This window comes from Pelodiscus sinensis, chromosome 5 (genome assembly GCF_052426305.1).
Source record: "Pelodiscus sinensis isolate ZL-2025 chromosome 5, ASM5242630v1, whole genome shotgun sequence".
Classification (NCBI taxonomy): domain Eukaryota; kingdom Metazoa; phylum Chordata; order Testudines; family Trionychidae; genus Pelodiscus; species Pelodiscus sinensis.
This window is the reverse complement of record NC_143056.1, coordinates 11,437,223-11,462,470: the sequence shown is the minus strand read 5'-3', so window position 1 is coordinate 11,462,470 and position 25,248 is coordinate 11,437,223. Positions and strand designations below refer to the sequence as shown.

Below are 25,248 nucleotides of genomic sequence, written 5' to 3'. Positions count from 1 at the left end.
CGAAGGGCGGGGCAAAACGTAGCGAATTTACGGGGCGGAAGGAGGAGCTGAAGCTGCCGGTTCCCCACGTGTTCGGGGTGGTGGACAGGCGCTGAGTGTAGAGCGGGTGAGTAGCGGAGCGAGCCCCGATTCCCTAGGCGGGGGCGGACCGTGAGCGCCCTGGGTGGAGCCCTGCACCCGGGCAGCCTCGGGACGCCAAGGTCAAGCGAATCCGCCTGGGTTCCCTCCCTGGGCCTGTGTGACCGGGGTGGGGGTGCCTCAGTTTCCCCTGTGTGGTGGGGCGGTGCTGCTGCTCCCTGGCTGGGGGCTAATGGTCAGGAGAGGCTGTGGGGAGCAGGACGCTGTTAGACCCGTTCCCTGCCGCCTCCTCGCGTGTTTCTAGCTCTGCCGAGACTCCCGGGGCCCGTCGCCTCGTGGTTGCAGCCCAGGTGCACGGTTCAGGGCTACTCAGGCTGTCGAGGGAACGGAGTGGCACGCCAGGGGATCTTGTACAGATTAGACTTTTCTGCCTGAAAAAGAAGACGCAACATGGAGACCTAAAAAGACTTTGCCGTTGCTAGCAATTTTATGTGGCAGATGCTCAGGTGCCACGGAGCGACCTGATTCCCTGAAATAGATTTAGCATTTTGAAGAATTGCTGTAAATATATCCATTGTCATAGAGTAAGACCACTCCATCACTTAACATGACCTCCTGTATGTCATAGGCCACCTATAACACCCACACACTAAACTTGACCAAAATACTTCAGCCCGTTGAAGATTAGACTGTTACATTCCATAGGCTAAAGACCCCCACAGTAGCGTGAGATATCATGAGATAAGCACAAGATAGCTGAAGAACTGTAAGAGCTTTGTGATAACCTACTGTGAAGGTCATTCACCCTATATAAATAGGATAGTAGCAGCATTGTTTTTAATATATTCTAAAGCCAGAAGAAATCACTGTGATCATGTAATTTGACCTTTCTCATAACAGCCCAGAGTATTTGTCCAAAGTACAGTATTGTATCTCATGGTTATTTATTTTATGATACTTTAATAATTTCCTAAAGAAGTTCATTTATTTGTTTTATATGTCAGGAGTATGTGGGTGAGGTTCTGTTGCCTGCAGACTTTAATTCAAAGAGCTCTTAAAATAGGAAGATTTCAATCCTTAAGTATCTATAGCAAAAAAATCTGTCTCTGATATTAAGTCTCTATTTGACCAGGCATTGCTATGGCTTCATACAGCAGTTTTCACTAATATTTAGCTCATACTTTGTGATTTTCATCCATAGATTTCAAAGCAGAGAGAAAGTCAGAGTATTTTTGTCCCTATTTTACAGACAGGGAAAATGAGGCATTGGGAGGTAAAATCATTTATCAGTATCATCCACCAATGTAATGGCAGACCTAAAAATGGAACCCATGTCTCCATAGTACAGGTCCTGTGCGTTATCCACCAGGCCAGGGCTACTCAACTTTGAAAGCTCCAGGGGCCACAATGATACTTCACAACACTTATTTGCAGTTATTGTTTAGGCTCTACACAATTACAACTGCGGTTGTAACCTACTTTCATGAGACTTATATGCAACAAATATGGTTGAGATGCATCCACTCAGAAGCTTTTTTCCCCAATGCAGTCATGTATGAATATAGTTTTTATGTAGGCACCACATTACATAACTGTTTATACCTTCTGAAGAAATCTGGCCGTATAGTAAACCAGGGTATCTGGAGGCCTAGAAAAGATACTATTAATATAATCTGCTCCAGGTAGGAAGTAAAAAAGTAGTGTGTGCATTGTTTGATGCTGGTTATTGTGCATCATTTGAAAGAGATGCAGGATTCAATAGTATGAAATAGTCCAGGGCTACTCAACATGCAGCCCATGGTGCGGTTTGGGTTCACACAGGACTCAACACGTGGCCTGCAGGTGGGATCCTTTGAATATGACCTCCACTGGGAACATGCTCCACAACGGCAAGTCAATATAATGGTCTTCTGCTGATATGTGTTTTAGTAGTTAACTTCCTGGACTGTCATTGCTCATTAAAAGTGCTTCATGTAGGTGGAAATAAGGTAAATATTGCATTTTATTAATATCAGTAGAGCTGACTTAAATGGGGCCTGCATATTCTGTAGTCTTGCCTTAATCGTTGTATTCATGCCTGTCGGTGTGAAAGAAGCTATTTGCAGATATGTTTCCATGTATATGCAACAACACTTAAGTTGTGGCCCTCAGCATGCGTTATATCATTGTGGCCTCCAGGGCTTCCGAAGTTGAGTAGCCCTGAAATAGTCTGAAGAATGTAAGTTTTGGAGAAAAGTTAATCTATTGCACTTATTCTTGATGCAAGAGAAGAGACTTCATCGTGACCTGAGACAGGCTTTCAAAATTCATTAAAGGCGCTAATATATTTGATCTTATCTTCGTTAGAGATTCAGAAATTAAACTATATAATTTCAAAATTAGGAATAAATAGTTATTCTGCCTGGAATTCCCTGTTACACACAAGATAATAAATGTAAGTAATAACTAATTGTGAATAGAATGGGGAGAGAAAAGGACAAATTCAGACTCCTTTTTCCTGTCTGCACAGACTTTGTTGGCATTTTATTGTCCACTTACATAGACTGGAACTTGCTTGTTTCAGGGATGAATCTGTCCTGCTGACCTTGTGCCCTGGGGTATAATGCATGCAGTATTTGAGTATAATTTCTGTATTACTTAGAATAAAAATATTTTATGCATAATTATATGAAGAGCATCACGCAAGGTTGAAATAAAACAATAACAAAGTACAGTAAACTTCTGATAATCCGGCACCTTTAGGACCCAGGGGGTGCCGGATTATCAGATATGCCGGACTATCAGAAGGAGGGGCAATGAGGGGTCTGTAGTGGCGTGGGAGGGGATGCCACCCCATACCCTTCATAGCCCCCCCCTTATGATAGTCAGGCTCTGTCCCAGGAGTCCCTGATTCAGCTGTTGCTGGTCAGTTTCAGCAGCGGCTGAATCCCGACGCCTGGGGCAAAGCAGCTGGGGTGCTGCCGGGTTGGTCCTGTAGCGCCGCCCCTCGGTGCTGCGGGACCAACCCGGCAGCACCCCAGCTGCTCTGCCCCAGGGGTCCCAAATTCAGCCGCTGCTGAAACAGATCAGTGGCTGATTCCAGGAAGCCCGGGGCAGAGCAGCTCTGCCCTGGGCTTCTTGGAATCAGCTGCTGATCTGTTTCAGCAGTGGCTGAATTGGGGACCCCTGGGGCAGAGCAGCTGGGGTCCTGCTGGGTTGGTCCCGCATCGCCGTCCTTTGGTGCTACGAGGGTCAGCGCTACCAAACCAACCTGGCAGCACCCCAGCTGCTCTGCTCCCGGCTTCCCCGATTCAGCTGCTGGTCAGTTTCAACAGCAGCTGAATGAGGGAAGCCTGTCCGGCTGCCCCAGCACCTCCGGGTTCCTGATTGTGCCGGACCATCAGGAGTCCCGGAGCATTGGATGCCGGACTAATGGAGTTTTACTGTACAGGCAGTCCCCGGGTTACGTACAAGATAGGGACTGTAGGTTTGTTCTTAAGTTGAATCTGTATGTAAGTCGGAACTGGCGTCCAGATTCAGACACTGCTGAAACTGACCGCCAGTTCTGACTTACATACAGAATCAACTTAAGAACCCCAGGCGTCCCCAAGTCAGCTGCTGCTGAAACTGATCAGCAGCTGATTCCAGGAAGCCCGGGGCAGAGCAGCTGCTCTGCTCCCGGCTTCCCCGATTCAGCTGCTGGTCAGTTTCAACAGCAGCTGAATGAGGGAAGCCTGTCCGGCTGCCCCAGCACCTCCGGGTTCCTGATGGTGCCGGACCATCAGGAGTCCCGGAGCATTGGATGCTGGACTAATGGAGTTTTACTGTAATTGAAAGGTACAGATGACATGTGCCCTGACTTTCAAGCACAAGAGGGAGCTCCAAAGCCCTCCTTTTTAAATATGGTGGTTATAACTATTGTTGGATGACCTAAAGTTACACTAATGCTTAACACAGAATTTCCCAGGTCTTACGTTGTCACAGCCTTCATTTAATTTTAGTGTTAATTGCTCCCAGTCTCAGTTTTCTGTGTAGTTGTACTTTGATTAGGGTCAGTAAATGCATTTCTGAAGCTCTACCTCAACGGATTCTAATTCAGCATGACATGGCTGAACCTTTATAACAAGCCATGATTGTATAGTTTGTCAATAAAGCTGTTAATTGGCTTCATATAGAAGAAAGGGGGGGGAGAGATGCCTATCCAGTTTCCAAGGGAAATGCTCCCAGTGGCTTCAAATCTCTAAATTAGGTAATAGACACATGTGGTGCTGATTATCTCAATCTACTAGCCTCTTCAGACACTGTAAATGTCTGCATCTTTCATGCCCATCATCACTGCTGGGATTTTAGCCACATAGACCCAGTCTGATGGCAGTGAGAATCAAATATTCTAGCCTAGTAAATGGCACAGAACCATTGTGCTCAGGAGCCTGTGGCCTCCTACAGGCTGTAGCTACTGCTGGGGAAATGGCATTTCCAGGCTTCTGAAATTTTAGAGAAGTTCTGACAACTGCGGTGCTTGCTGCTGCTCCCACTGCCAGGGAAACAGAGGAATGATTAGCTCATCTCTGGGTGGGAAGCATTAATCTAATCATTGTTTTTATAAAAAGAAAAGCAGGTTTCTTAGAGCTATGATTACCTGGAGCTCAAAAGTTTCCATGGCAATGGGAGTGGCAGCCAGTAAAAGGGCATTTTAAAACATATTTCAGTGTCTAAAGCAAAACTGGAGAGGCTGGAAATGCCATGTGTACAGGCATTAGGGTCTAACTGGCTCAAGGTCTGTTACTCCCTTTGGAAGGAGGATCATGGTGGGAGAAAAGCTCTTACACTTAACAGTAAAAAAACCTTAATTCTTAACTATTCTTGGTTTTGCATTTTAAAAACACTGAAAAATGGCTTTGATATATTGAAAATGTTAGTAGTAATGCTAACATATTAAGAAATGATGTTATCTTACGCATTTGTATTTCTTTGGTGCAGGACATTCGTGGCATGCTGCTGTATAGTCCAACGATATGCTATGTTCCTCCCCTAAGGTGACTCATGTTAAATGCAGCACCTACGTTTGCAGTCATGTTTAGCTCAAAGCAGGCCTCTACCATTTTGAGGCTGAGCTAGTACAAGCCTTACAACTGACACACACTGAGTGCTTTGAGCAACCACTTAAGTTTAGCCATTGCCACCATAACTAACATTCCAGATGGATAATTCTCCTTGAATTCTAGAATCTTTTCCCTGTTAGTCTCGCAGATTGGGGTGAACAACAACTAGAACCAGATATGATACAGAGTTGGACCTCCCTGGCCCAACACCCTTGGCACCTGACCAACAAGGATTCCCGAACAAGGGAGTTCACCAGAACAGTGAGGTCAGTGCTGGCCTCTCTGCAGCTGACCTCCAGACTTGCCTGTGGAGCCACCAGCCTCCTAGCTGGGCTCCCCTCCTGGCTGCCAATCCAACTGTCAGCACCTGGCTCTGCTCCTGGCCCTGGCCAGGCTGTCAGCTTCCCAGCCTAGCTGTGGCCCCAGCCAGACTCCCAGTTCCAGCCTGGCTCCGCTCCTGGCCCTGGCCTCCAGCCTCTCTGCTTCCAAACTCTCACTCTCAGCCATCAGGGCTCTCTGGTCCAGCAGCATCTGTGGTCCTGCCAGACTGTGGATGTTGTTGGACCAGAGAGTCCTGAAACAGCGAGGTTCAGCTGTACAATGTAACTTATCTTAAGAATATACCAGCATATTTTCAAGTACAAGACCAATTAGGAGTGCCAACCACTGGAAGTGTGCAATAGAGCCATATAAATGTACTACCCACAGTGTGGAATGCATAACAATTAAGGACGACATTTACAGTCACAGTTGTCAAGTTAGTGACAAAATGGCAGGACATCAGATCTGATGAAAAGAATACAAAATGTAGGAAGTGGCAGTGATTGCAGTTGAGGCCATTAGCTTTTTGTGCCCTAATGGGGATTATGGGGCTTAACGATAAGGTTTTAACACTCACGAATAATGACCCACCTTTGTTCTGACTTTACCTTACTGAAGCTGGCTCCAAATCCATACCCTTTACTCTCCACCCTAAGCATAGGAGTGTGATATATATAAAAAGCTCAGTTTAGTGTTGCTCATTGTTAAGCAGCTAGCTTTTAAGTGATATGTCATGTTTGATTTTAAGATCTACACTCTTTAAAATTGTGCCTGGCTAGGAGGTAGCATTCATTCCTATCTGATACAGATGTCACCAGGTAACTAGCTATGCAGGTGATATCTCCAGATTTTTAGTTTTTAAGAGCCCTGTTTGGGTCTTTAATAGGGATGTAAAATCCCCTTTAATTAGTTAACTGGCTAAACGTTACGCTTATCTGACTGAACAGGGGCAGGCTGAAATTAATGTTAATTTCACATAGGGATTGTAGGGAGCCTCAGGCAATGTGTACATTGAGGGAAGGAAGGGAATGGCTTTCAATGTACGTAGATTTGATTCCCAGGCCAGAAGGGACCATTGTATTAAACCCAAAGTCGGACTACAGCAGGAGTTTCAAAATCTCAGCCTGCAGGCCATCTATGGCCTGAGCAGTTCCACAAACCAGCCAGCACAGCTACTGGCCAATGAGTCCCTGTGGGGGTGGTGGCCTCTTCCCTCTCCAACTCCACCCTCCCCATATTGTACCCCTTACCCCAAGATGGACTCAAACTCAGGGATTACAGGGGGCCTGGCATGGGATGGCAGCAGTGGTCATCCCCCCCAACTCACCACAGCAAGAGCTACAGGGAAGCAGAGCAGCTAAGTAGCTTGTTCCACTCTGCTTCACCCAGGCCTTACGAGCTAACTGAGTATGTGGGGCTGACCCATCCATAGGACGGTTGGGGTGGTTACCCCAAATCATCCTAGGAATTGGCAATGTGTAAGAGTAGTGGAGTCAACTACTTGCATGTCCCCCTCCCGCCCTCTATATCTAAGGCAGCAAGGGGGGGCGAGCAGGAACCGGTGCTGGGGGGCGGGCGGGAAGCTGGCTTTTAAGTTGGCTCCCCCCAGCACCGGCTCTGTGGTGTGGAGCAGGAGAAAGGGAAGGCAGTGGTGCTGTGGCTCTGCCTTTTATATGGAGTAAGAGTGGACCACTCTTCCTACATTTGAAAGGCAGACACACAGCAGTCGGGACCTGCGTGAACTGGATCTCCTCTCGCAGCTTTACAGTTTAAATGTATTAGGAGCCAGGCTTCCTGCATGCTCCACTCCTGCTACAGAGTTGTACTGGCTCATTATCAACTAATTGTGTACTTGATACCAATTGTACTTAACATCCTTAGGGACAGGATGGCTCTACACACACCTTCCCCAGGTCACAGGGATATGCCAGCAGTAGCATGGAGCTAGCTGCCAGAGGCTATTCTACCAAGCTGTGGTGGTGGCAGGGGGTGCTCCCAAGACATTATAAATCGTCCAGGGCAGCAGGAGGGGCCAGCGGACATGTCAGGGAGGCTTGCATGGAGACCACTGCGCCCCAGAACTGCTGCCAGTGGGGAATGACCCCTTGCCCGCTGGGAGGGTTTGACAGCTGGCACTGGGCCAAAAGTAAATTGAGTTTGAGACCCCTGGACTAGATTATCACAGGCCCTAGAACTTCCCCAAAATAAATCCCAGAGCATATCTAGAAAAACGGCCAATCTTGATTTAAAAATTGCCAGTAGTGGAGACTCCATGTCCCTTAGTAAACTATTCAAATTGTTAATTACCCTCACTGTTGAACATATACACTGTTTTCCAGACTCAATTTGCCAGGTTTCAGCTTGCAGCCAGTGGATCATGTTACACCTTTCTGAGCTGGATTGAAGAATCCATTGTCAATACTTGTCCCCCAAATAGGCATTCAGAGAATGGTCAAGTTACCCCTTAAAGAGAAGATTAAGTTAAACAGGTTGAACTTCTTGAATCCACTGTGAGGCATGTTTACTAATCCTTTAATGATTCTCAGAGCTCTTCTGTAAACCCTGTCCAGTTTACCAACATCGTTCTTGAATTGCAGTACCCGAACTCCCCCCTAAAAAGTCTTAAGGGATATTGCCAAGCCTTAACTTGTTTACCACACTGTACAAGGAATACCTTTGAAGATGCCTTCTTAAATTCTTTCCTCTGCATTAGTGTCCATACTTTCACTTTTCCTCATCTGTTATTCATTTCCTTTTTAATTATATTTTATTTCTTCTTAAATCCTTACATTTTACCTCACTATAGTCACACATTTGTAGCTTTACTTTTTTCTAATGATTAAAACAGTAGATATTTTAAAAAGACAAACTGGTTTCTAAGAGGTAGTTAAATTAATCAATTTAGAATACTACACAGTGTTTGTTTTACCTGAGTGTCATCTCAACACTCTAGGCTGCTGTAACTGAAAGGTAACTAAAGGGCGCTCGCGCTCTCTCTCTCTCTCTCTCTCTCTCTCTCTCTACCCTTCCTCAATCCCTGCCCCTCAGCTTTACTTTGTGTATCTGACAGCAGTGTACTTAAAGATCATTTTGTTTTCTCTGTATAATGTGTTTCACCTGTTCGGAGTTTTCTAACTGCAATAGAGAACAACATTAAAGAAATAGAAAAATGTGATTACAAAAACTGCCAGGTGGACTTGAAAAGGTGTGGTATCAGACCCTGTGTTGGACTTTTTTATTAAATTTCAACTGGAGAATCATGTCACTGGGTTTATTTGCAAAAGGCAAGAAATGAGAAAATTTGACTTCGTTCCTAAAATCTAATATACTTTCGCTAGTTGGGTAATATTTTCAGTCCTCTTAATGTATTTAATCTTGGACAGGGGGCTTGTGAAAAAACAAATAAACCCAAAACACTGTTTCTAGTGGAACTTTACAAGTTATAGCATCATTTCTATTGGCTTTAGATTTTATAAAATTTTATTTTTACAAGATGTAAAATTTGAACCAGATTTAATAAGATGTTCCTTAAATCAAATGTAGGCCCGTCCTTGTAGCATTTTGTTAGATTCAGATCATGCTGGGGACTTAAGAAACAGTAGCCACTTATTCTTGTTTCTTTGAAACCACAGTTGTGTGGCTGCTCTTATAAAAGGGCAAAGTTTTATTCAGCCTTCAAATATTATATTTTTTGTATGTGTTTGAATGATGACACAAGTTTTATTTTAAAATTAGGTGTCTGCAAACCAACAGAATATGGCTGGGCAGATATCAGAATCTGATCAGATCAAGCAGGTAGGATACTATACTCTATTAATAAATGATGGTTTTGAGAAGCTGGCATTACCTCAGCGCACTGAAGCTTGACAATGGAGTTTTCTGGAAATTGGTGTTAAGAGGCTTCAGCATTTTTTTCAAAGGTGGGGAACTTATTAACATGCATATATGAAATGCATTGTTTTCCCTCAATTTCTTAGCAAGTAAAATTTTGTCTGTTGTAATTTCACTTCCTTTAATTGGAAACAGAATTTAGGTAAGCAAGATTTAATTATTTTGATCATCAGCAGGCATGGAATAGTATCTGATCTAAGTAAACAGAATCTGTCAGCATCAAATGATGTTATTGCAGTGATACTAAATTACTTGTCACTTCAATTGAGTGGTTTTTGTTAATGTCTACATGTAGCTATTGCAAGCTGTACATAGGAAAAGTTTGAAAATGTCATCTTTTCTTTTAATATTGAATGTCTGTTCAATTTGTTACAGTTCAAGGAATTTCTTGGGACATACAATAAACTTACAGAAACCTGTTTCCTGGATTGTGTGAAAGATTTCACTAGCAGGGAGGTTAAATCAGAAGAGGTATGTCCCTGTTGTGTGTGGTAGGTTTTTCTTTTTTGAAAATGCGGTATCATGATGTCTGAATTTCAAGCAGCCTTGAAAGTTTTGATCTGATCGAAAACTAGTTAAGCTAACATACAAGAGATTATGGCTCTTCAGTATGTATGCAGCCTGCAGGTGAGAAATGTCTCTTAGTTCAGTTAACAGTGACGTATTTGTGGTTCTGTTTCTTTGCCAATGGCATACTAATAGGCTTCTTCTTGCTCTTTCATCTTGGAGACATTTAATGTAAACAGCAGCACTCCCACATGAATGAGCACTTTTGAAAAATGCTGAACCCCTGAGGCCAGTAGTTGCAGGACTAAATGCATGCCAAGCACTTTACAGGATTGCCCTCCAGGGTCTGATGTACAGTATAGTATCTTCCTGCTTATTTTTTTCAGACGTGCAGAAAACCTCCCTATTTTTGGTGTTGGCACTGGCCTTGTAAGGCCGTCACAAGCAGCAGTATTTTGTTCTGGTGCATTCCTAGAGCCTCTTCCTCTAAGAATGAGAATTCTTCTGAGGAGAGAATATTACTCACCTGTAATCTACTTTTCTGAAGAGAGAATCCTGGAAAGCTCACTCACTTTGCCCCAGAGTTTAGCCTCATCCTCCTTGGAGGGTGTTTTCCTTCTTGCATGGTGTGTGTATTTTTTGAAGGCACTTTTAAATCCTGAATTTTGAATTTTTAGCCATATTGGAGGTCCATCTCCTGTGAAATTAAAGGAACCAACTGAAATGTTTTGGAGGCAATATTTATAGCCTGCAGGGGTAATGTGACATCCAGTAGATGGTCAGACTTGTACTTTATCCTGCTAACACTCAGATATAAAACTTCTTCATGAGAGTTTTTCTGGTTGGGTGCCAAAACAGCCAAGAGAGAGAATCCTGATGGAGTCTGGCCATGGAAACTTTTTAGATTTTTGGATTTAAACAACCTGTGGCTAGCCAATTTTCTTTTGTACTTTGTAAAGGGACCACGGTGTTGCAAAACATGAGACAATCATTAACAGATGGGAATTAGGGAGAAACTTACTTTATGGGCAATTTATTACATAATTGTCCATTACAGGGTTTCTTGCACCTTCTTATGAAGCATCTGGCACTGGCCACTATTGGAAACAGGATACTGGACTAGATGGACCACTGGTCTGATCTGGTATGGCAATTCCTATTCTCCTATTCAAGTTTTAGTTTCAAATAAGTAAAACCCAAAAGTTTCCAGGAATCTCCTGTGAGCAATGCAACAACTTTTTAAATCATCTTCGGTCACTAGCATTCCCAAGGCATGGTCCCCTGAATACAATTCCTCTGGGAGCAATGGTTTGTAACTATTCCCGGCTCCCACATAATAGTTGTTTAGCTAGAGTTCACTCCTGCTCAATAGGTTTTACAAGGTAGCTGATTTTCAGACAACAGTTTAGACCTCTTTCCCCACTTCTTAATTCTAAGCATGATCAAAACAATGCTTAGTTTTATTGGTAATGACACAAATTGGTTCTGTTCCCTTTGTGTCTGAGTCTTGTATGCTTTTGCTATAACTATCAGTTCATTTTTTTATAATGACAGCTAGATTGGGAGCATCATAAAATGTCTAAAATTCCTGAGCCACTGTTGCACATAACTTTGGAAACTTGCTGTAGAGGGGTAAAACCAATTTTGCAAATGCAGAACATGGAATGGCATAGTACTTTTACTGTCCCCTCAGCCAACTGAGCCATAGAATAACACGAATTATTACAGCAGTTCTTTGAGTAGACACCACAAGTGGTAGGTAGATAGTTGGAAGGATCCCAGCAGAAGCCTAGAATGAATAGGTATATATTAGGCTATATTTGGTTGCCCTGGGCAATAGAAGGTTCAAATATAATTTAAAGAAACAGTGACTGATGTAATGTTAGCCTTTGCCATGTGATAGGAGACTATAGATTTTATTTCAGAAGATTGTAGCGATAGAGGGAAACATAACATTTCATTTTAAAAGATCCTCTATGGTACTTTTCCATTGACATGAACGAATGCCAAAAGAAAACTCAGCTTTTTATACTTTCCTTGAAGACTACACTTGACTTTTTTTCCCCCCTGTCAGAAAGACTGGGCAATGAGCTTGGGGCTCAAGACAACATAAGCATAGGACACAAGAGTATTCACCTAGTCATATGCCATCATAAACAGTCTTCGGTCAGTCTTCTCTGTAATTATTGTTGTGGTCCTTCTGTGTCTCCTTTTTTCCTGTAGATGACATGCTCAGAACACTGCCTACAGAAGTACTTAAAAATGACGCAGAGGATATCTATGAGATTTCAGGAGTATCATATTCAACAGAATGAAGCTCTAGCAGCCAAAGCAGGACTTCTTGGGCAACCTCGTTAAACAAAAGAGAATTCTATTCCAACCTTGCTTTAAAGCAATACCAATATTTGTTGGACTGCAAGTGGAGGTGTTCTGGTCTTACTGCTGTTGGGGGTGTGTCCACCAGCTTACAACAGAGTTTCAGAGACTGTTTGGCAAGTGGAAATCATTAGGGAAACAATTATGGGCTATATCAGGAGTTGGTAATGGCCAACTGGTGAACAGAGCCTATTTCTGAGATCTTTTTTTTTTTTTTTTTTTTTTTTTTTTTACTGTGCAATGAAATAATGTTGCTACAGCCATTTCTGCAGACTGGTTATGCTGGTCCCTAGATTGGGGGACAGGGAAGGGAGAGGACCATTTATTTGTTTCTTTCACTATGACTGTTAATTTTAATGCAAAAAGCATTGTACAGAAATATATACAAAAATATCTTCAAGGTGTTTTATTTAATCAAAGTACAATAAATGGGAACTGTTCCAGTTTTTGTGGTGGTTTTGTTTTTTTCTTGTCAAACAAGGATTTATAGGCTATACCACTAGAGACCTGCCTCTCTATTGCTGCCATCTCTCATTCCATCTCATCTTCTGCACAGTCCTACTCATTCAGTGCTGCTTGAAGTCGCTGACAAATAGATAAGAGTTAGTGACTAATTCGTACCAGGCTTCCTAGAGAGGTGCTTGAATTCCCAGCATTAAAGGTTTTGAAAAACAAGTTGGACAAACACCTGTCAGGTGATTCCAGCCCTATGCTTTTAGGAATCTGTAGCATTTGCCTTTACAGTATGAGGACAGACATTTGCTATAAAAGACTTGCACAAGTTGGCACAACTCCATTGATTTCAAAGAAGTTCTATCATTGTATCCCAATGTTGAATTTGACTTACATTTCCCCCTCTCCCCCACATGAATGGCCCAGGAGCATGTTAACTAACAGCATTTGCTTCCAGAACTACTTTTGCATACTTCCCCCACTGGAAAGTAGGAATCCAAAAGTTACTCCTGAGCTCATGGTTATTACATAGTATATGACATTCCTTCAATGCTACTAGGCTATCCAGCATTCTCTTTGAGGGAATGGCAATGGTTCTTTGACATTTTATTATGGTGATTGTAATTCTTGAGTCTGTTAATGCAGTACTATGGCAGTTTATTGCTATTTCAATGTCAAATAACCTTGTTTGGAACAGAGATGATCTATGCTCAGACATGATCTATGCTTTGTTCAGTTATATACAACCAATATGAAATATTACTGTGACTAAGATTGACAAACTCAATTTTATTTCCCTTTTAACTGATAAATAAAAGGGTGTGTACTAAACCAGTGGCTATCAACCTTTTCAGACAATGGTACCTTTTTCATGAGTCTGATTTTTGTACCCTCAAGTTTCACCTCTTAAACTTGCGAATTCAGACATGCAAATACAAAAGTGCCACAGCATGCTGTTAGTGAAAAATTGCTTTCTGATTTACCATATAATTATAAAATCTATATTGAAATAGAAATATTGTACTTATTTCAGTTTGTAGTACAAAGAGCAGTATAAACAATTGTATATGACATTTTAATTTGTATGAATTTTGCTAGTGCTTTTTATGTAGCCTGTTGTAAAATTAGGGGAAAATCTAAAAATTGTTGTACCCCCAGGAAGACCATTAAGTATGCCCAGGGATACACACCCTTAGGTGAGAGACACAGTACAAAGCAATCCGGCTGCTAAATTCCATTTGGTGTACGTGTTACAGTAGTTCCAGACATGTCCTCTTAAAGAACTGAATTGAAATTCTAATAACTATTAGTATTTAATCCAGTACTGTCTAGAAGATATAAAAGCAAAGAGAAATGCTGCTCAGTCTCTTTTCATAATCAGTCCACCTTGAGCCTTTTGTATTGATTTCTCTTTTATTAGCTATTGCCCTTTCCTAACAATTTACCTCAAGAGCCAAAGTTCCAAAGTGCAGAAAACCAATGACAATTTCTAGAAATTGAAATATAGGTGTACAATTGTTTACTGTACAAGCAAAACAAACTGCAAGCACCCAGTCTAGTTCAATGTATATTGCTGACTAGATCCACTGTGTCTAGTACAGGTAAAACCAGTAGTTTCCCCTTACTTGTAAAAGTATACGTACTTGTTTTATATATGGTATTCTCTGCATAAGCATCTCAAAGACTTGTGGTGGTAGAGTACGGTGCAAGACCTGCAGTAGTTGATCTGGTTGTGCACACACTGAAATAGCATTAGTGAGGTGCTCCACACTCTTTTTATGTTCTCCTGCAGCAAATTCATATTTTGAAACAATGTTAGAGTTGACGGAAAAACATTTTTCCCCTTCCCAGGAAAAAATTTACTTTTCATACTACTCACCCCCCCCCTCCTGAAACTTCCTCCTTTTCTTTCCTCAGCTTTTTCCAAGAAAAGTAGTTGAGGAAAGTAGAGCCCTTTTTGCACCAGTGTTCATTTACTCATAAATCCAATTTTCCAAAAATGTTGGAGTGGCTATCTGAATTAGGCAGGATAAAGGTGGAGTAACTTTAAAAAATTGGGCATGTCAGGATTTGTGTCTTTTTGGAAAAGCTCCTGGAAGTGGAGGGTGCATTGAGAAAGGTGAAGTAGAAAATGGTTGGGATGTACTATGTAGCATATTTCAGTGGCTTTTTAAAAAGACAATTTTTACTGAGTAAAAAATTCAGTTCCCAGAAGGGGTTGGTTAATAAATTACTCACTTTCAGGCATTCTATAACCCTTTCAATATTGCTTTAAAAACAGTTAGTAATCCAGTAATAATTTTTAATTCTCCAAATCTAACACATTTTACTTCCCTTTGCATCCCTCTTCCCCTACCTCCTTTCAAACATTTCCAAGTGTAAGAATTCTTAGCAGCATTAATCCTGGTGCTATCCACCATCATGAAATGAGCAGGAGCAGACAGTGTCTGATTTTTGCATGAACAGCATGCTTCAGTGCTAACAACATATTTTAGTCTCCTAAATTGACACTGCACATGGACTTCAGCTGAGCATTTCAAGGCAATTCATGTGAAAAACAAGTCAACTGCAATATGCATCCCACACAGCTGTTGACAAGAGCCCATATTTATGTGCTTACCTTTAGATAACCAGTGTTCTCCCAGCTGCACCTCTTGCAGAAAGAATTCCTGTACCCTTTCAATATTTTTAATCTTATTTAAAAAGAGAAAATATTTTTAGCTTAGAAATAAAATGCATCTGTGCAACTAAAATAAGTCTAGTTACTGTGAACCTTGGTGCTAGTGAAAAAGATTTCTCTAAAGATTAATTGGCAGTCCCTGTTGTGTAAATTGCCAGACTTATATTTGTCAAACCTCTGGAAGTCATTGTTTTTCTTGGCACATCTTTGAATTCCCTCTTTCACTCCTTGGGTCATTTTGCTTTTCCCAGATTGTTGGCCTAAACAATATTATTTTAAAAAAAAGTCTACAGAGGTTTGTTCATAGGGTTCAATAATCCAGGATTTGGAATTATATTAATTGATTATATTAGTGAAAATTATGTCTATTGGCAGACATTGACCACTGTCAGCAGACAGAATACTGGGCTAGCTGGACCTTTGGTTTGACCCAGTATGGCTGTTCTTATATTCTCATTTCAATAATACAGGCAGTCCCCGGGTTACGTACAAGATAGAGACTGTAGGTGTGTTCTTAAGTTGAATCTGTATGTAAGTCGGAACTGGCGTCCAGATTCAGCCGCTGCTGAAACTGACCGCCAGTTCTGACTTACATACAGATTCAACTTAAGAACCCCAAGCGTCCCCAAGTCAGCTGCTGCTGAAACTGATCAGCGGCTGATTCCAGGAAGCCTGGGGCAGAGCAACTCTGCCTAGGGCTTCCTGTAGTCAGCGCTGGTCAGTTTCAGCAGCGGCTGACTTGGGGACGCCTGGGGCAGAGCAGCTGGGGTGCTGCCGGGTTGGTCCAGTAGTGCCCAGAGCGGCGCTGCAGGACCAATCGGCAGCGCCCCAGCTGCTCTGCCCCAGGGTCCAAAACAAAAGCCTGGTCTGCTGGGGGGGGGCACACTAGCTGCGCTCCCCTTCCCCCCCCCAGCAGACCAGGGACATGAGGAGCAGAGCTGCAGCGGCAGCGGGGTGCCGCGCCTCTGAGGCTTTGCTCTGGCAAAGTCTCAGAGGCGCGGGAACCCGCCGCTGCTGCGGCTTCCGTCCCGGTGCCCGTGGTCTGCTGGGGACCGTCCCCAGCAGACCACAGGCACCCGGACTGAAGCCGCAGCAGCGGCGGGTTCCCGCGCTTCTGAGGCTTTGCTCTGGCAAAGCCTCAGAAGCGCGGGACCCCGCCCGGTGCCCCTGGTCTGCTGGAGACTGTCTCCAGCAGACCAGGGGCACCGGAGCAGCTTACGAACGGGGCTTTCTCGCCCTGGAGCTCGCAGGTAGCAATCCGCCACCTCGACCTCCGGGGCGCGAGAGCCCCATTCGTAAGTGCGGATCCGACATAAGTCGGGGACTGCCTGTACATGTATTGGTGAAGGGCTGCAGTGGATCTTGATGGAAATTATAGTGTTGCAAGGCAAAATTGCTCCCTGCATGGAATTCTGGAATACATATGATGCTTTGTCTTCATGACAGAGTTAAAATAGCTAAATAATAACAATGTGACTGTAGTGAAGAATGGGAATGCCCACAAAAACATGGTAGAAGAGTCTCCTCATATCCACTCATCTTATGAAGCAGGGAAGGAGAGGAAGTACCAATGGCAGAAAATTGTACCCTTAGACTATACCTACTTTGTCTAACAAATTAAGATTAGCCAAAATTTATGAATATAAAAATGAGGTGCAAAGGTGCTATAAATTGACTAATAACTTTAGATTCAAATGTATTAGAGTTAAAAGGACAAAACTAATTAACTAATTTCAGGTAGCAGACCTGACCATAAATACCATTTCTCCCACCAGTGTAGGGGGAGATTTTCAAGGGCACAAATATGAGTAGGATTCCTAATTCCCCTTTGTGCTTTGGCTCAGATCAGTGCAACCAAAAAGACATTCAAATTTTGAGTTAATACTTTTTCTACGAAGTTTAAAAGATTTTTAAAAATGTTGTACCTCCGCATCATGCTCTCTAGCCTTTTCACGTTCTTTTCTTCTTTCTGTAAATGTAATATGATGCATTTAACATCTAAGGTTAATAGTTCAGACCTTCAAAAAGATTCTCAAGTCTGCTTCTCCGAAGTTTTATTTTCACAGTGGTGTTATCTCATCCACAATAAGCTGTGGCTTCTGACATGGAAACAGATACAATTGGAAGACAGAGATATGAGAGAAACTACAAAATACATTGTATTTATTTTTTATTTATGAATATTTTAAACTATTTTGAACTGATTGTTAAATTTTCTATAACATGTCTCACATTCTCTAAAATGAGAGATGCCCAGGGAGTTGAATTTGCCATATAAGCTATCTGTTAATTCTTTATTAAGTGCATCAAAATGTTTTCAAATTTAAAAAAAATGGTGGAAAGAAAGGCTAACTATATTTCAGTTTTATGTTTTGGAGTTCAAATTTTACTAGAAACACTGCAGGAAGGAGTCCCTCACCAAAGGCTCTTACGTAAATTAAGTTGTCATGGGATAAGAGGGAAGATCCTTTCATGGACTGAGAACTGGTTAAAAAACAGGAAACAAAGGGTAGCAATAAATGGTAAATTTTCAGAATGGAGAAGGGTAACTAGTGGTGTTCCCCAAGGGTCAATCCTAAAACCAATCCTATTCAACTTATTCATAAATGATCTGGAGAAAGGGGTAAAACAGTGAGGTGGCAACGTTTGCAGATGATATTAAACTGCTCAAGGTAGTTAAGACCAAAGCAGACTGTGAAGAATTTAAAAAAGATCTCACGAAACTAAGTGATTGGGCAACAAAATGGCAAATGAAATTTAACGTGGATAAATGTAAAGTAATGCATATTGGAAAAAATAACCCCAACTATACATATAATATGATGGAGGCTAATTTAGCTACAACTAATCGGGAAAGAGATCTTGGAGTCATCGTGGATAGTTCTCTGAAGCCATCCACGCAGTGTGCAGAGGCAGTCAAAAAAGCAAACAGGATGTTAGGAATCATTTAAAAAGGGATAGAGAATAAGACGGATAATATCGTATTGCCTAAATATAAATCCATAATACGCCCACATCTTGAATACTGTGTACAGGTGTGGTTGGCTCATCTCAAAAAAGATATACTGCCATTAGAAAAGGTTCAGAGAAGTTCTTCACACAGCACATAGTCAATCTGTGGAACTCCTTGCCTGAGGAGATTGTGAAGGCTAGGACTATAACAGGGTTTAAAAGAGAACTAGATAAATTCATGGAGGTCAAGTCCATTAATGGCTATTAGCCAGTATGGGTAAGGAATGGTGTCCCTAGCTTCTGTTTGTCAGCGGGTAGAGATGGATGGCAAGAGAGAGATTGCTTGATCATTACCTGTTCAATTCACTCCCTCTGGGACACCTGGCATTGGCCACTGTTGGCAGACAGAGTACTGGGCTGGATGGACCTTTGGTCTGATCAAGTATGGCCATTCTTATGAATTATTGCTCAACACAGAATTTAGTCAAGTAGGCATCTGGAATGAGAATTTCAAAAAAACATGGCCTACTGCTTCTAAGTCACTTTGGCACTATTGAAAATGTTACCCTAAGGACAAGCTTTGTAATGGTATTTAGGTGCTGGTGGGATTTTTCAAACCGCTAAGGTGCCTAACTCCTGTGGTGTATAAACAGTGTGGTAGCTAGTCCTCTAACGGGCTTTTCATTTTTAGGCATCTGAAAACATCCACCTAGGCTATGTGTACACTGTCCACTCTTGTGCAAAAAGATATGCAAATGAGGCAAAGGGTGGAATATGGCAGTGCCTCATTTGCATAATTAATGAGGCTCCATGTTTGTGCAAAAGGCTTTTGTGCAAAAAGGAGCTGTCTATATGGCTCCTTTTTGTGCAAAAACCCCCTTTTGCACAAGAGATGTTCTTCTTGAAAAAAAGAGGAAAAATGGCTCTTGAGCAAAAACGGTGCCTCATTAATTATGCAAATGAGGCATGGGGATATTCCATACTTAGCCTCATTTGCAGGGCTTGCCAAGTGGCGGCGAGCCCCACTCACCAGCCGCGCGGTTTTGCGCGGTTCTGAATTCTGTGCATGCGCAGATCACTCTGCGCCGGCTCTTCCTGGTTGTAATCTACTCGCCACGGGTGAGTAGATTACCTTATTTGTCGAGCCCTGCTCATTTGCATATTTTTTGCGCAAGAGGGGGCAGTGTAGATATAGTCCTAGGCTGCATCTAGACTGGCAAATTTTTCTGCAAAAGTGGCTGCTTTTGCGCAAAAACTTGCCGTCTACACTGGCCGCTTGATTTTGCGCAAAAGCACTGATGTTCTACTGTCCGAAATCAGTGCTTCTTGCGCTAATGCTTTGACGTTCCCGTTCGGGCAAAAGCCCTTTTCTGGAAATGTTTTTGCGCAAGAGGGCCAGTGTAGACAGCTAAAAAACTGTTTTGCGCAAAAAAGCCTCGATGGCAAAAATGGCGATCGGGGCTTTCTGGCGCAAAACCGCGTCTAGATTGGCATGGACGCTTTTCCGCAAAAAGTGCTTTTGCGGAAAAGCGTCCGTGACAATCTAGACGCTCTTTTCCGCAAATGCTTTTAACGGAAAAACTTTTCCGTTAAAAGCATTTGCAGAAAATCATGCCAGTCTAGACGTAGCCCACGTGTACAGTGGCAGTCAAACAAAGGAACAGAATGTTGACAATCATCAAAAAGGGGATACATAAAATAAGTCAGAAAATATCCTATTGCCTCTATATAAATTCATGGTATGCGCACATCTTGAATACTGCATGCAGATGTCGTCACCTCATCTCAAATAAGATATATTGCAATTGGAAAATGTTCAGAAAAGGACAACAAAAATTATTAGGGGCGTATGGAAGGGCTGCCATATGTAGAGAGATTAATAAGACTTGGACATTTCATCTTGGAAAAGAGATGACTAAGGGGTGATATGATACAAGTCTATAAAATCATGATTGGTGTGGAGAAAGTAAATAAGGAAAGTTATTTACTCTTTCCCATAATACAAGAACTAGGGATCACCAAATGAAATTAATAGGCAGTATGTTTAAAACAAACAAAAGGAAGTATTTCTTTAGACAATGCAGTCAATCTGTGGAATTCCCTGCTAGAGGATGTTATAAAGGACAACATTTTAACAGGGTTCAAAAAAGTAGGAAAATGCATGGAGAGTAAGTCCATCAATGGCTACTAGCCTTTGTTTGTCAGGGCTGAAAAAACGGAAGATAGGATGGATTGCTTGATGATTATTTGGTTCTGTTCATTTTCTCTGGGGCACCTGGAATTGGCCACTGTCGGAAGACAGGATATTGAGCTAGCTGGACCTTTGGTCTGACTCAATATGGCCATTTTGATGTTCACATAAATACCCATAGAAATCTGGCTCAAAGTGTTTTAGAAGCTTAGGATCCATTCTCAAGTAAGTGTAAAGTCTCTTTGGAAATGAGTCAAACTCTTGGTAAGTGCCTGAGGCCTGGTCTACAAAAAATGGAGTGATTTAGTTACAGTACTCAGGGTTGTGAAAAATAGGTAGTTAAATCAATCTTCTCTCCCCCCTTTTTTTCCTCCCCCAGTTTAAATGTCACTCAGTCAACAGCAGAATTTTTCTGTCAACCTAACTACTGCTTCTCAGTAAGGTGGATTAACGACAGCAGTGGGGGAAACTGCTTCAATTGCTGTAGTGCAGGGCTATTCAACACGCAGCCCGTGGGCCACGGCATATTGGTTTGTGGCCCGCCGTGCAGTTTTTACAGTGTGGTTTGGGTTGATATGTGTTTTAATAGTTAAATTCCTGGACTGTCATTGCTCATTAAAAGTGCTGTCATATAGGTGGAAATTGGGTTGCATTTTATTAATATCAGCAGAACTGACAATGTTGTGTGGTCTTGCCTTAATCTTTTGTATTCATGCCCAGTCAGTGTGAAAGAAGATATTTGCAAATATTTGCATGTATATGCAACCACACTTAAGTTGTGGCCCTCAGCATGTGCTTTGAGTATCACTGTGGCCCCTGGGGCTTCCAAAGTTGAGTAGCCCTGGGTGTCTATGCTGCTGGAGTACAGCTGCCCAGCCCTAGTGATGCTGCTGTAGACACTGCAGTGATCAGTGCTTAAAGCACTGTTGAAAATAGGATTTCGGTTAGAAGTGATTTAAGCAGGTTTGAAAATCTCATCAATGGTGAAGTGGGATTTATGTGGGCAGGAATTATTTATTTATGGGGAGGGTGCCTGATGGACCAGGCACCATTTGCACCAATGACATCTGGTCAGGAAAGCTGGCAACCCTGAACTGGTCTTAGGGTATGTCTACACTGCAAGCTTATTTTGGAAAAAGCTATTCTGGAAGATATCTTCTGGAATAGCTTATTTTGAAATAGAGCTTCCACACTATAAGGCACCGCCAGGCGGAGGCAGGCTCCCCTAATGTGGATGCCCTATGTCGAGTTAGAGCCCTGGGGAGGAATAACTTAGCTCAGTGGTCCCCAACGTGGTGCCCGCAGGCGCTAGGGCGCCCACCGGGGCATTTACGTGCGCCTGCCGAGTGATCAGCCAGCCCAAGCCATTCTTGTGCTCTGGGCGCCTGGCGCATGTGAAACCCCAACCCCTGGGCGCCCCAAAAGGTTGGGGACCACTGACTTAGCTCCTCACCAGGACCATTCTTTTTTGACATAGCAGCAGTGGAACGTCCAATCACACCCTCTTTCGAAAGAGCTTTTTTGGAAGAGGTGTTAGTCCTCGTGGAATCAGGTGTACTGATGTCAGAAAAAGCCCTCCATTATTCCCATTTTCTTTTGCAGTCACCGCGTGGACGCTAGTACGCCTTTTCCAGGATAACGGCTGCTATTCCGGAGTAACTGTGCCGTGCAGACTCAACGGCTTTAGACTCAACGGCTGTGTCTAGACTGGCCAGTTTTTCCAGAAAATCAGCCACTTTTCTGGAAAAACTTGCCAGCTGTCTACACTGGCCGCTTGAATTTCCGCAAAAGCAGTGACTTCCTACTGTAAGAAATCAGTGCTTCTTGCGGAAATACTATGCTGCTCCCGTTCAGGCAAAAGTCCTTTTGTGCAAAAGTTTTGCGCAAAAGGGCCAGTGTCGACAGCTCGGATTTGTTTTCCGCAAAAAAGCCCTGCTGGCGAAAATGGCGATCGGGGCTTTTTTGCAGAAAAGCGCGTCTAGATTGGCACGGACGCTTTTCCGCAAAAACTGCTTTTTCAGAAAAGTGTCCGTGCCAATCTAGACGCTCTTTTCCGAAAATGCGTTTAACGGAAAACTTTTCCGTTAAAAGCATTTCCGGATAATCAGGCCGGTCTAGACGTAGCCACCTAGCGTGAGGGCGTCAATTGAGCCCAGTTTCCCCTGCTCTGAGACCCAGGGGAAAGCTCTTGCATCGCCAAGAGGGAGGTTTTTTTTGGAGGGGGGGGTGCTTTTTAAAAAAAAAAATCCCCTCACTCTCATCGGTGCTAGGGGCAGTTTTTCCAACCCCCACAGGGCCTGGGAGCCCACGGAAGATGGGGGGGGGGGTTGAGGTGCTAGCAGCCCCCTCTACCACTCAGAGCCTATGAGGGGTGGGGGGCAGGGCGGCCCGCCCCCAGCTACCGGCCGGCCCGCCCCCAGCTACCGGCCGGCCCGCCGGGGGACGCTCACTCTGCCGCAGCTTCCGCTGGAAGCCGGGGGCGCTTCTCCGCCGCCGGTCGAAGTAGAGGCCGTAGCCGAGCAGGGCGAGGCCGCAGGCCCCAGCCAGCAGGAAGAGGAGGGGCCGAGCCCAGCCGCTCATGGCCAACGGCCGCAACGGAGCCGCCAGAACCTGGGCCCGCCCGCGCTCTGGGCCGGTCATTGGCGGGGAGCCCCCGTGGGGGGGGGGGGGTCGCTCCCGCCCTCCAGGCCCCGGGCTCGCCAGAGGCTTGGAGGCGGGCGCGGCTGCAGGCGGGACGCGTGTCCCCCGCTCAGTGTCGGTCTCCCCGGTGCCCTCACAGCTTCTACAGGCTTCCCGCCTCCCGCCCCTGCGGCAGGGCTGGTGCGGCCAGTCGAATCCCCCGTTACACACGAGGGAAGGCGGCCCTGTGTTCTGGACAGGGGTGCGGTGCTCAGTGGTAGATGTACATTGGCTGGGGCCCGCCCTTCCCTCCCTCGGGTTACACTCGTTGCAGCAGCAAGGAAATACTGTCCTTGGCACACGGAGCGGGCAGGGGGTGTATAACAATAACCCCCCCCCCCCCAGGTTTATGGAGAAAAGTCCTGAGCGGTCCCGGGAATGCTGAAAGGGATGACAGTTCAAGGAAATAAAGTGATCATTGCAGTCAGGGCCGGCTTTAGGAAGTGCGGGGCCCAATTCGAACCATTTCGACGCAATTGCAGCAATTTTGGTTGAGAGAGAAAAAAAAAGGGGGGGGGCACATGAAAGTTTCAACAGGGGAGGCCAGGAATTTTTTTGTTGGGGGCAGGGAACAGCACACAAGTCCCCTGTCCCCCCACAACACCCACAGACACCCTCCTGCAGCGCTAAACTCACACCTCCTACGGCACAGGCCTCCGCCGCACTCCTCCAGGGCTGATGCCCCCTCCCGTAGCGCTCCCAGCCCACTTCCAGGTTCAGGGCATGGGGCCCCTTAAGGCGCAGGGTCTGATTCAGGGGAATCGGGCGAATCGGCCTAAGGCTGGCCCTGATTATAGTCAGGGAATCTAGACTCTAATTCTAGTTCTGATACAAACTTTGCAAAACCTTCAGTAACTGAGCCTTGTTCTTCCCTCCCCATACAATGGTGAGATACACAGCTATAGAAATAAGTGTAAAGCCATATGAAATCATTAAGTGGAAGGCATTATGTACTTGCAAAGTATTTCAACAACTTAGAAAGATAGCTAATCACTATATCTTCGGTGTGAGCTATCTAGGGAGAAACAAAACAGCTAACAAAAAGATGTATAACAGCAAATTTAAAAGCAACTGAACACTTCACAGTAAGTGACAGAAGCTACATTTAAAATTGGACTGCAAACAGCAATAGAGCTATTGTAAAGACACATGCTCATCATTCACATCCGCCCTAGTCCCCTTGGATAGGCACTTGCATACAATATGATCACAAGAACAGCAGATACCATTAGCAAGGAAGGGAGCAATGTGTAAGTCCAAAAGCCTTAAGTTTTTTTTTTTAACCTTACTAGCCCTGTAAGATTAGTTATTCCTAGGAAATGTAGAAACATTCACCGAGGTGGTGTATATCTACATACACTTATAGCATAGTAATTAATATAGCCTTGATAGAAAGAGGAACTAGATCATTAGTAATACATTTTCCATAACTAACTTAAATATTTGTCTTGCTGTTTTCAAATACATCCTGTGAAATTTTATAAGTTTAATTTTGTTGATAAAAAAGCTCTTGGCTTAAGGAAAAAATTTATGATGTAACAAGATATTAATATAAATTCCATAACATTTTATCCTTGTTCTATAAACTAGCTTAGTTGGTAGGATCATGGCAAATTAGGTCAGGCTGTACCCAGTTAAAGGATTAAAAATAAAGTAGTTTGGAACAGCACAGAAATTGATGTGGCTGGTTGGGGGTGACAAAGTGGGCATTTTTTGCAATATTTTTATGAAGCCTGTCTGTGCTTCAGTTTCTTCTATATGCTGCATTGTATATACTGATGAAAAGAGTCTGCTGTCAGGGCAGATTAAGACACATAGAAATGGTGCCTCTCTGTCGGGGCTGAGGTCCCATATCAATGAAGCTCTTTGGAAGAATATGGCCAATCCAGTTCTCTAGAGACAGGTATGGACCAATGACCCACAGAGCAACCACAGACCCAGAGTGACATGGACTTCTTTATTTCTCATCAAGGCAACAGCTGCAGCTCCATAGCTCAAGCTCAAAAGACTATGTGAGGTGGAAGTTAAGTGCTAGCTGT

General features: G+C 43.6%; 2 protein-coding genes across 4 annotated transcripts; one reads left to right on the top strand and one right to left on the bottom strand.

Moving 5' to 3' along the window:
- The first annotated feature begins 10 nt into the window (after positions 1–10).
- Positions 11–12,697, top strand: TIMM9 (translocase of inner mitochondrial membrane 9). Its single transcript, XM_006135249.5, has 5 exons — positions 11–106; positions 5,038–5,093; positions 9,216–9,275; positions 9,747–9,842; positions 12,102–12,697. The coding sequence occupies exons 2-5, from the start codon at positions 5,073–5,075 to the stop codon at positions 12,234–12,236; spliced, it is 312 nt and encodes a 103-aa protein (XP_006135311.2). The 5' UTR covers positions 11–106; positions 5,038–5,072; the 3' UTR covers positions 12,237–12,697.
- Positions 9,837–23,366, bottom strand: TOMM20L (translocase of outer mitochondrial membrane 20 like). 3 transcript variants are annotated; one of them, XM_075926318.2, is made up of 6 exons: positions 22,981–23,366; positions 17,313–17,356; positions 15,328–15,400; positions 14,351–14,493; positions 12,015–12,095; positions 10,598–11,667 (listed from the first exon to the last, which is right to left on the bottom strand). In XM_075926318.2, exons 1-5 carry the CDS (start codon positions 23,168–23,170, stop codon positions 12,015–12,017), a joined length of 531 nt encoding a protein of 176 aa, XP_075782433.2. In that variant the 5' UTR covers positions 23,171–23,366; the 3' UTR covers positions 10,598–11,667. The 3 variants fall into 3 exon arrangements, with proteins under 3 accessions (XP_075782435.2, XP_075782433.2, XP_075782434.2); XM_075926320.2 differs by lacking the exons at positions 10,598–11,667; positions 12,015–12,095 and adding an exon at positions 9,837–10,575 and having other exon boundaries at positions 22,981–23,363; XM_075926319.2 differs by lacking the exons at positions 10,598–11,667; positions 12,015–12,095 and adding an exon at positions 12,458–12,839 and having other exon boundaries at positions 22,981–23,346.
- Positions 23,367–25,248: the final 1,882 nt, after the last annotated feature.

Bases quoted from the DNA above. Each gene is read 5' to 3' on its own strand.
- TIMM9 (XM_006135249.5), top strand. From the start codon at position 5,073: ATGCTATGTTCCTCCCCTAAG. The intron at 9,276-9,746 runs GTAGGATACTAT...AATTTGTTACAG, and splicing joins AATCTGATCAGATCAAGCAG to TTCAAGGAATTTCTTGGGAC. The intron at 9,843-12,101 runs GTATGTCCCTGT...TTTTTCCTGTAG, and splicing joins GGGAGGTTAAATCAGAAGAG to ATGACATGCTCAGAACACTG.
- TOMM20L (XM_075926318.2), bottom strand. From the start codon at position 23,170: ATGACCGGCCCAGAGCGCGGGCGGGCCCAGGTTCTGGCGGCTCCGTTG. The intron at 14,494-15,327 runs GTAAGCACATAA...AATTTGCTGCAG, and splicing joins AGAACACTGGTTATCTAAAG to GAGAACATAAAAAGAGTGTG. The intron at 12,096-14,350 runs GTACGTATACTT...TGTCATCTACAG, and splicing joins GAATACCATATATAAAACAA to GAAAAAAGGAGACACAGAAG.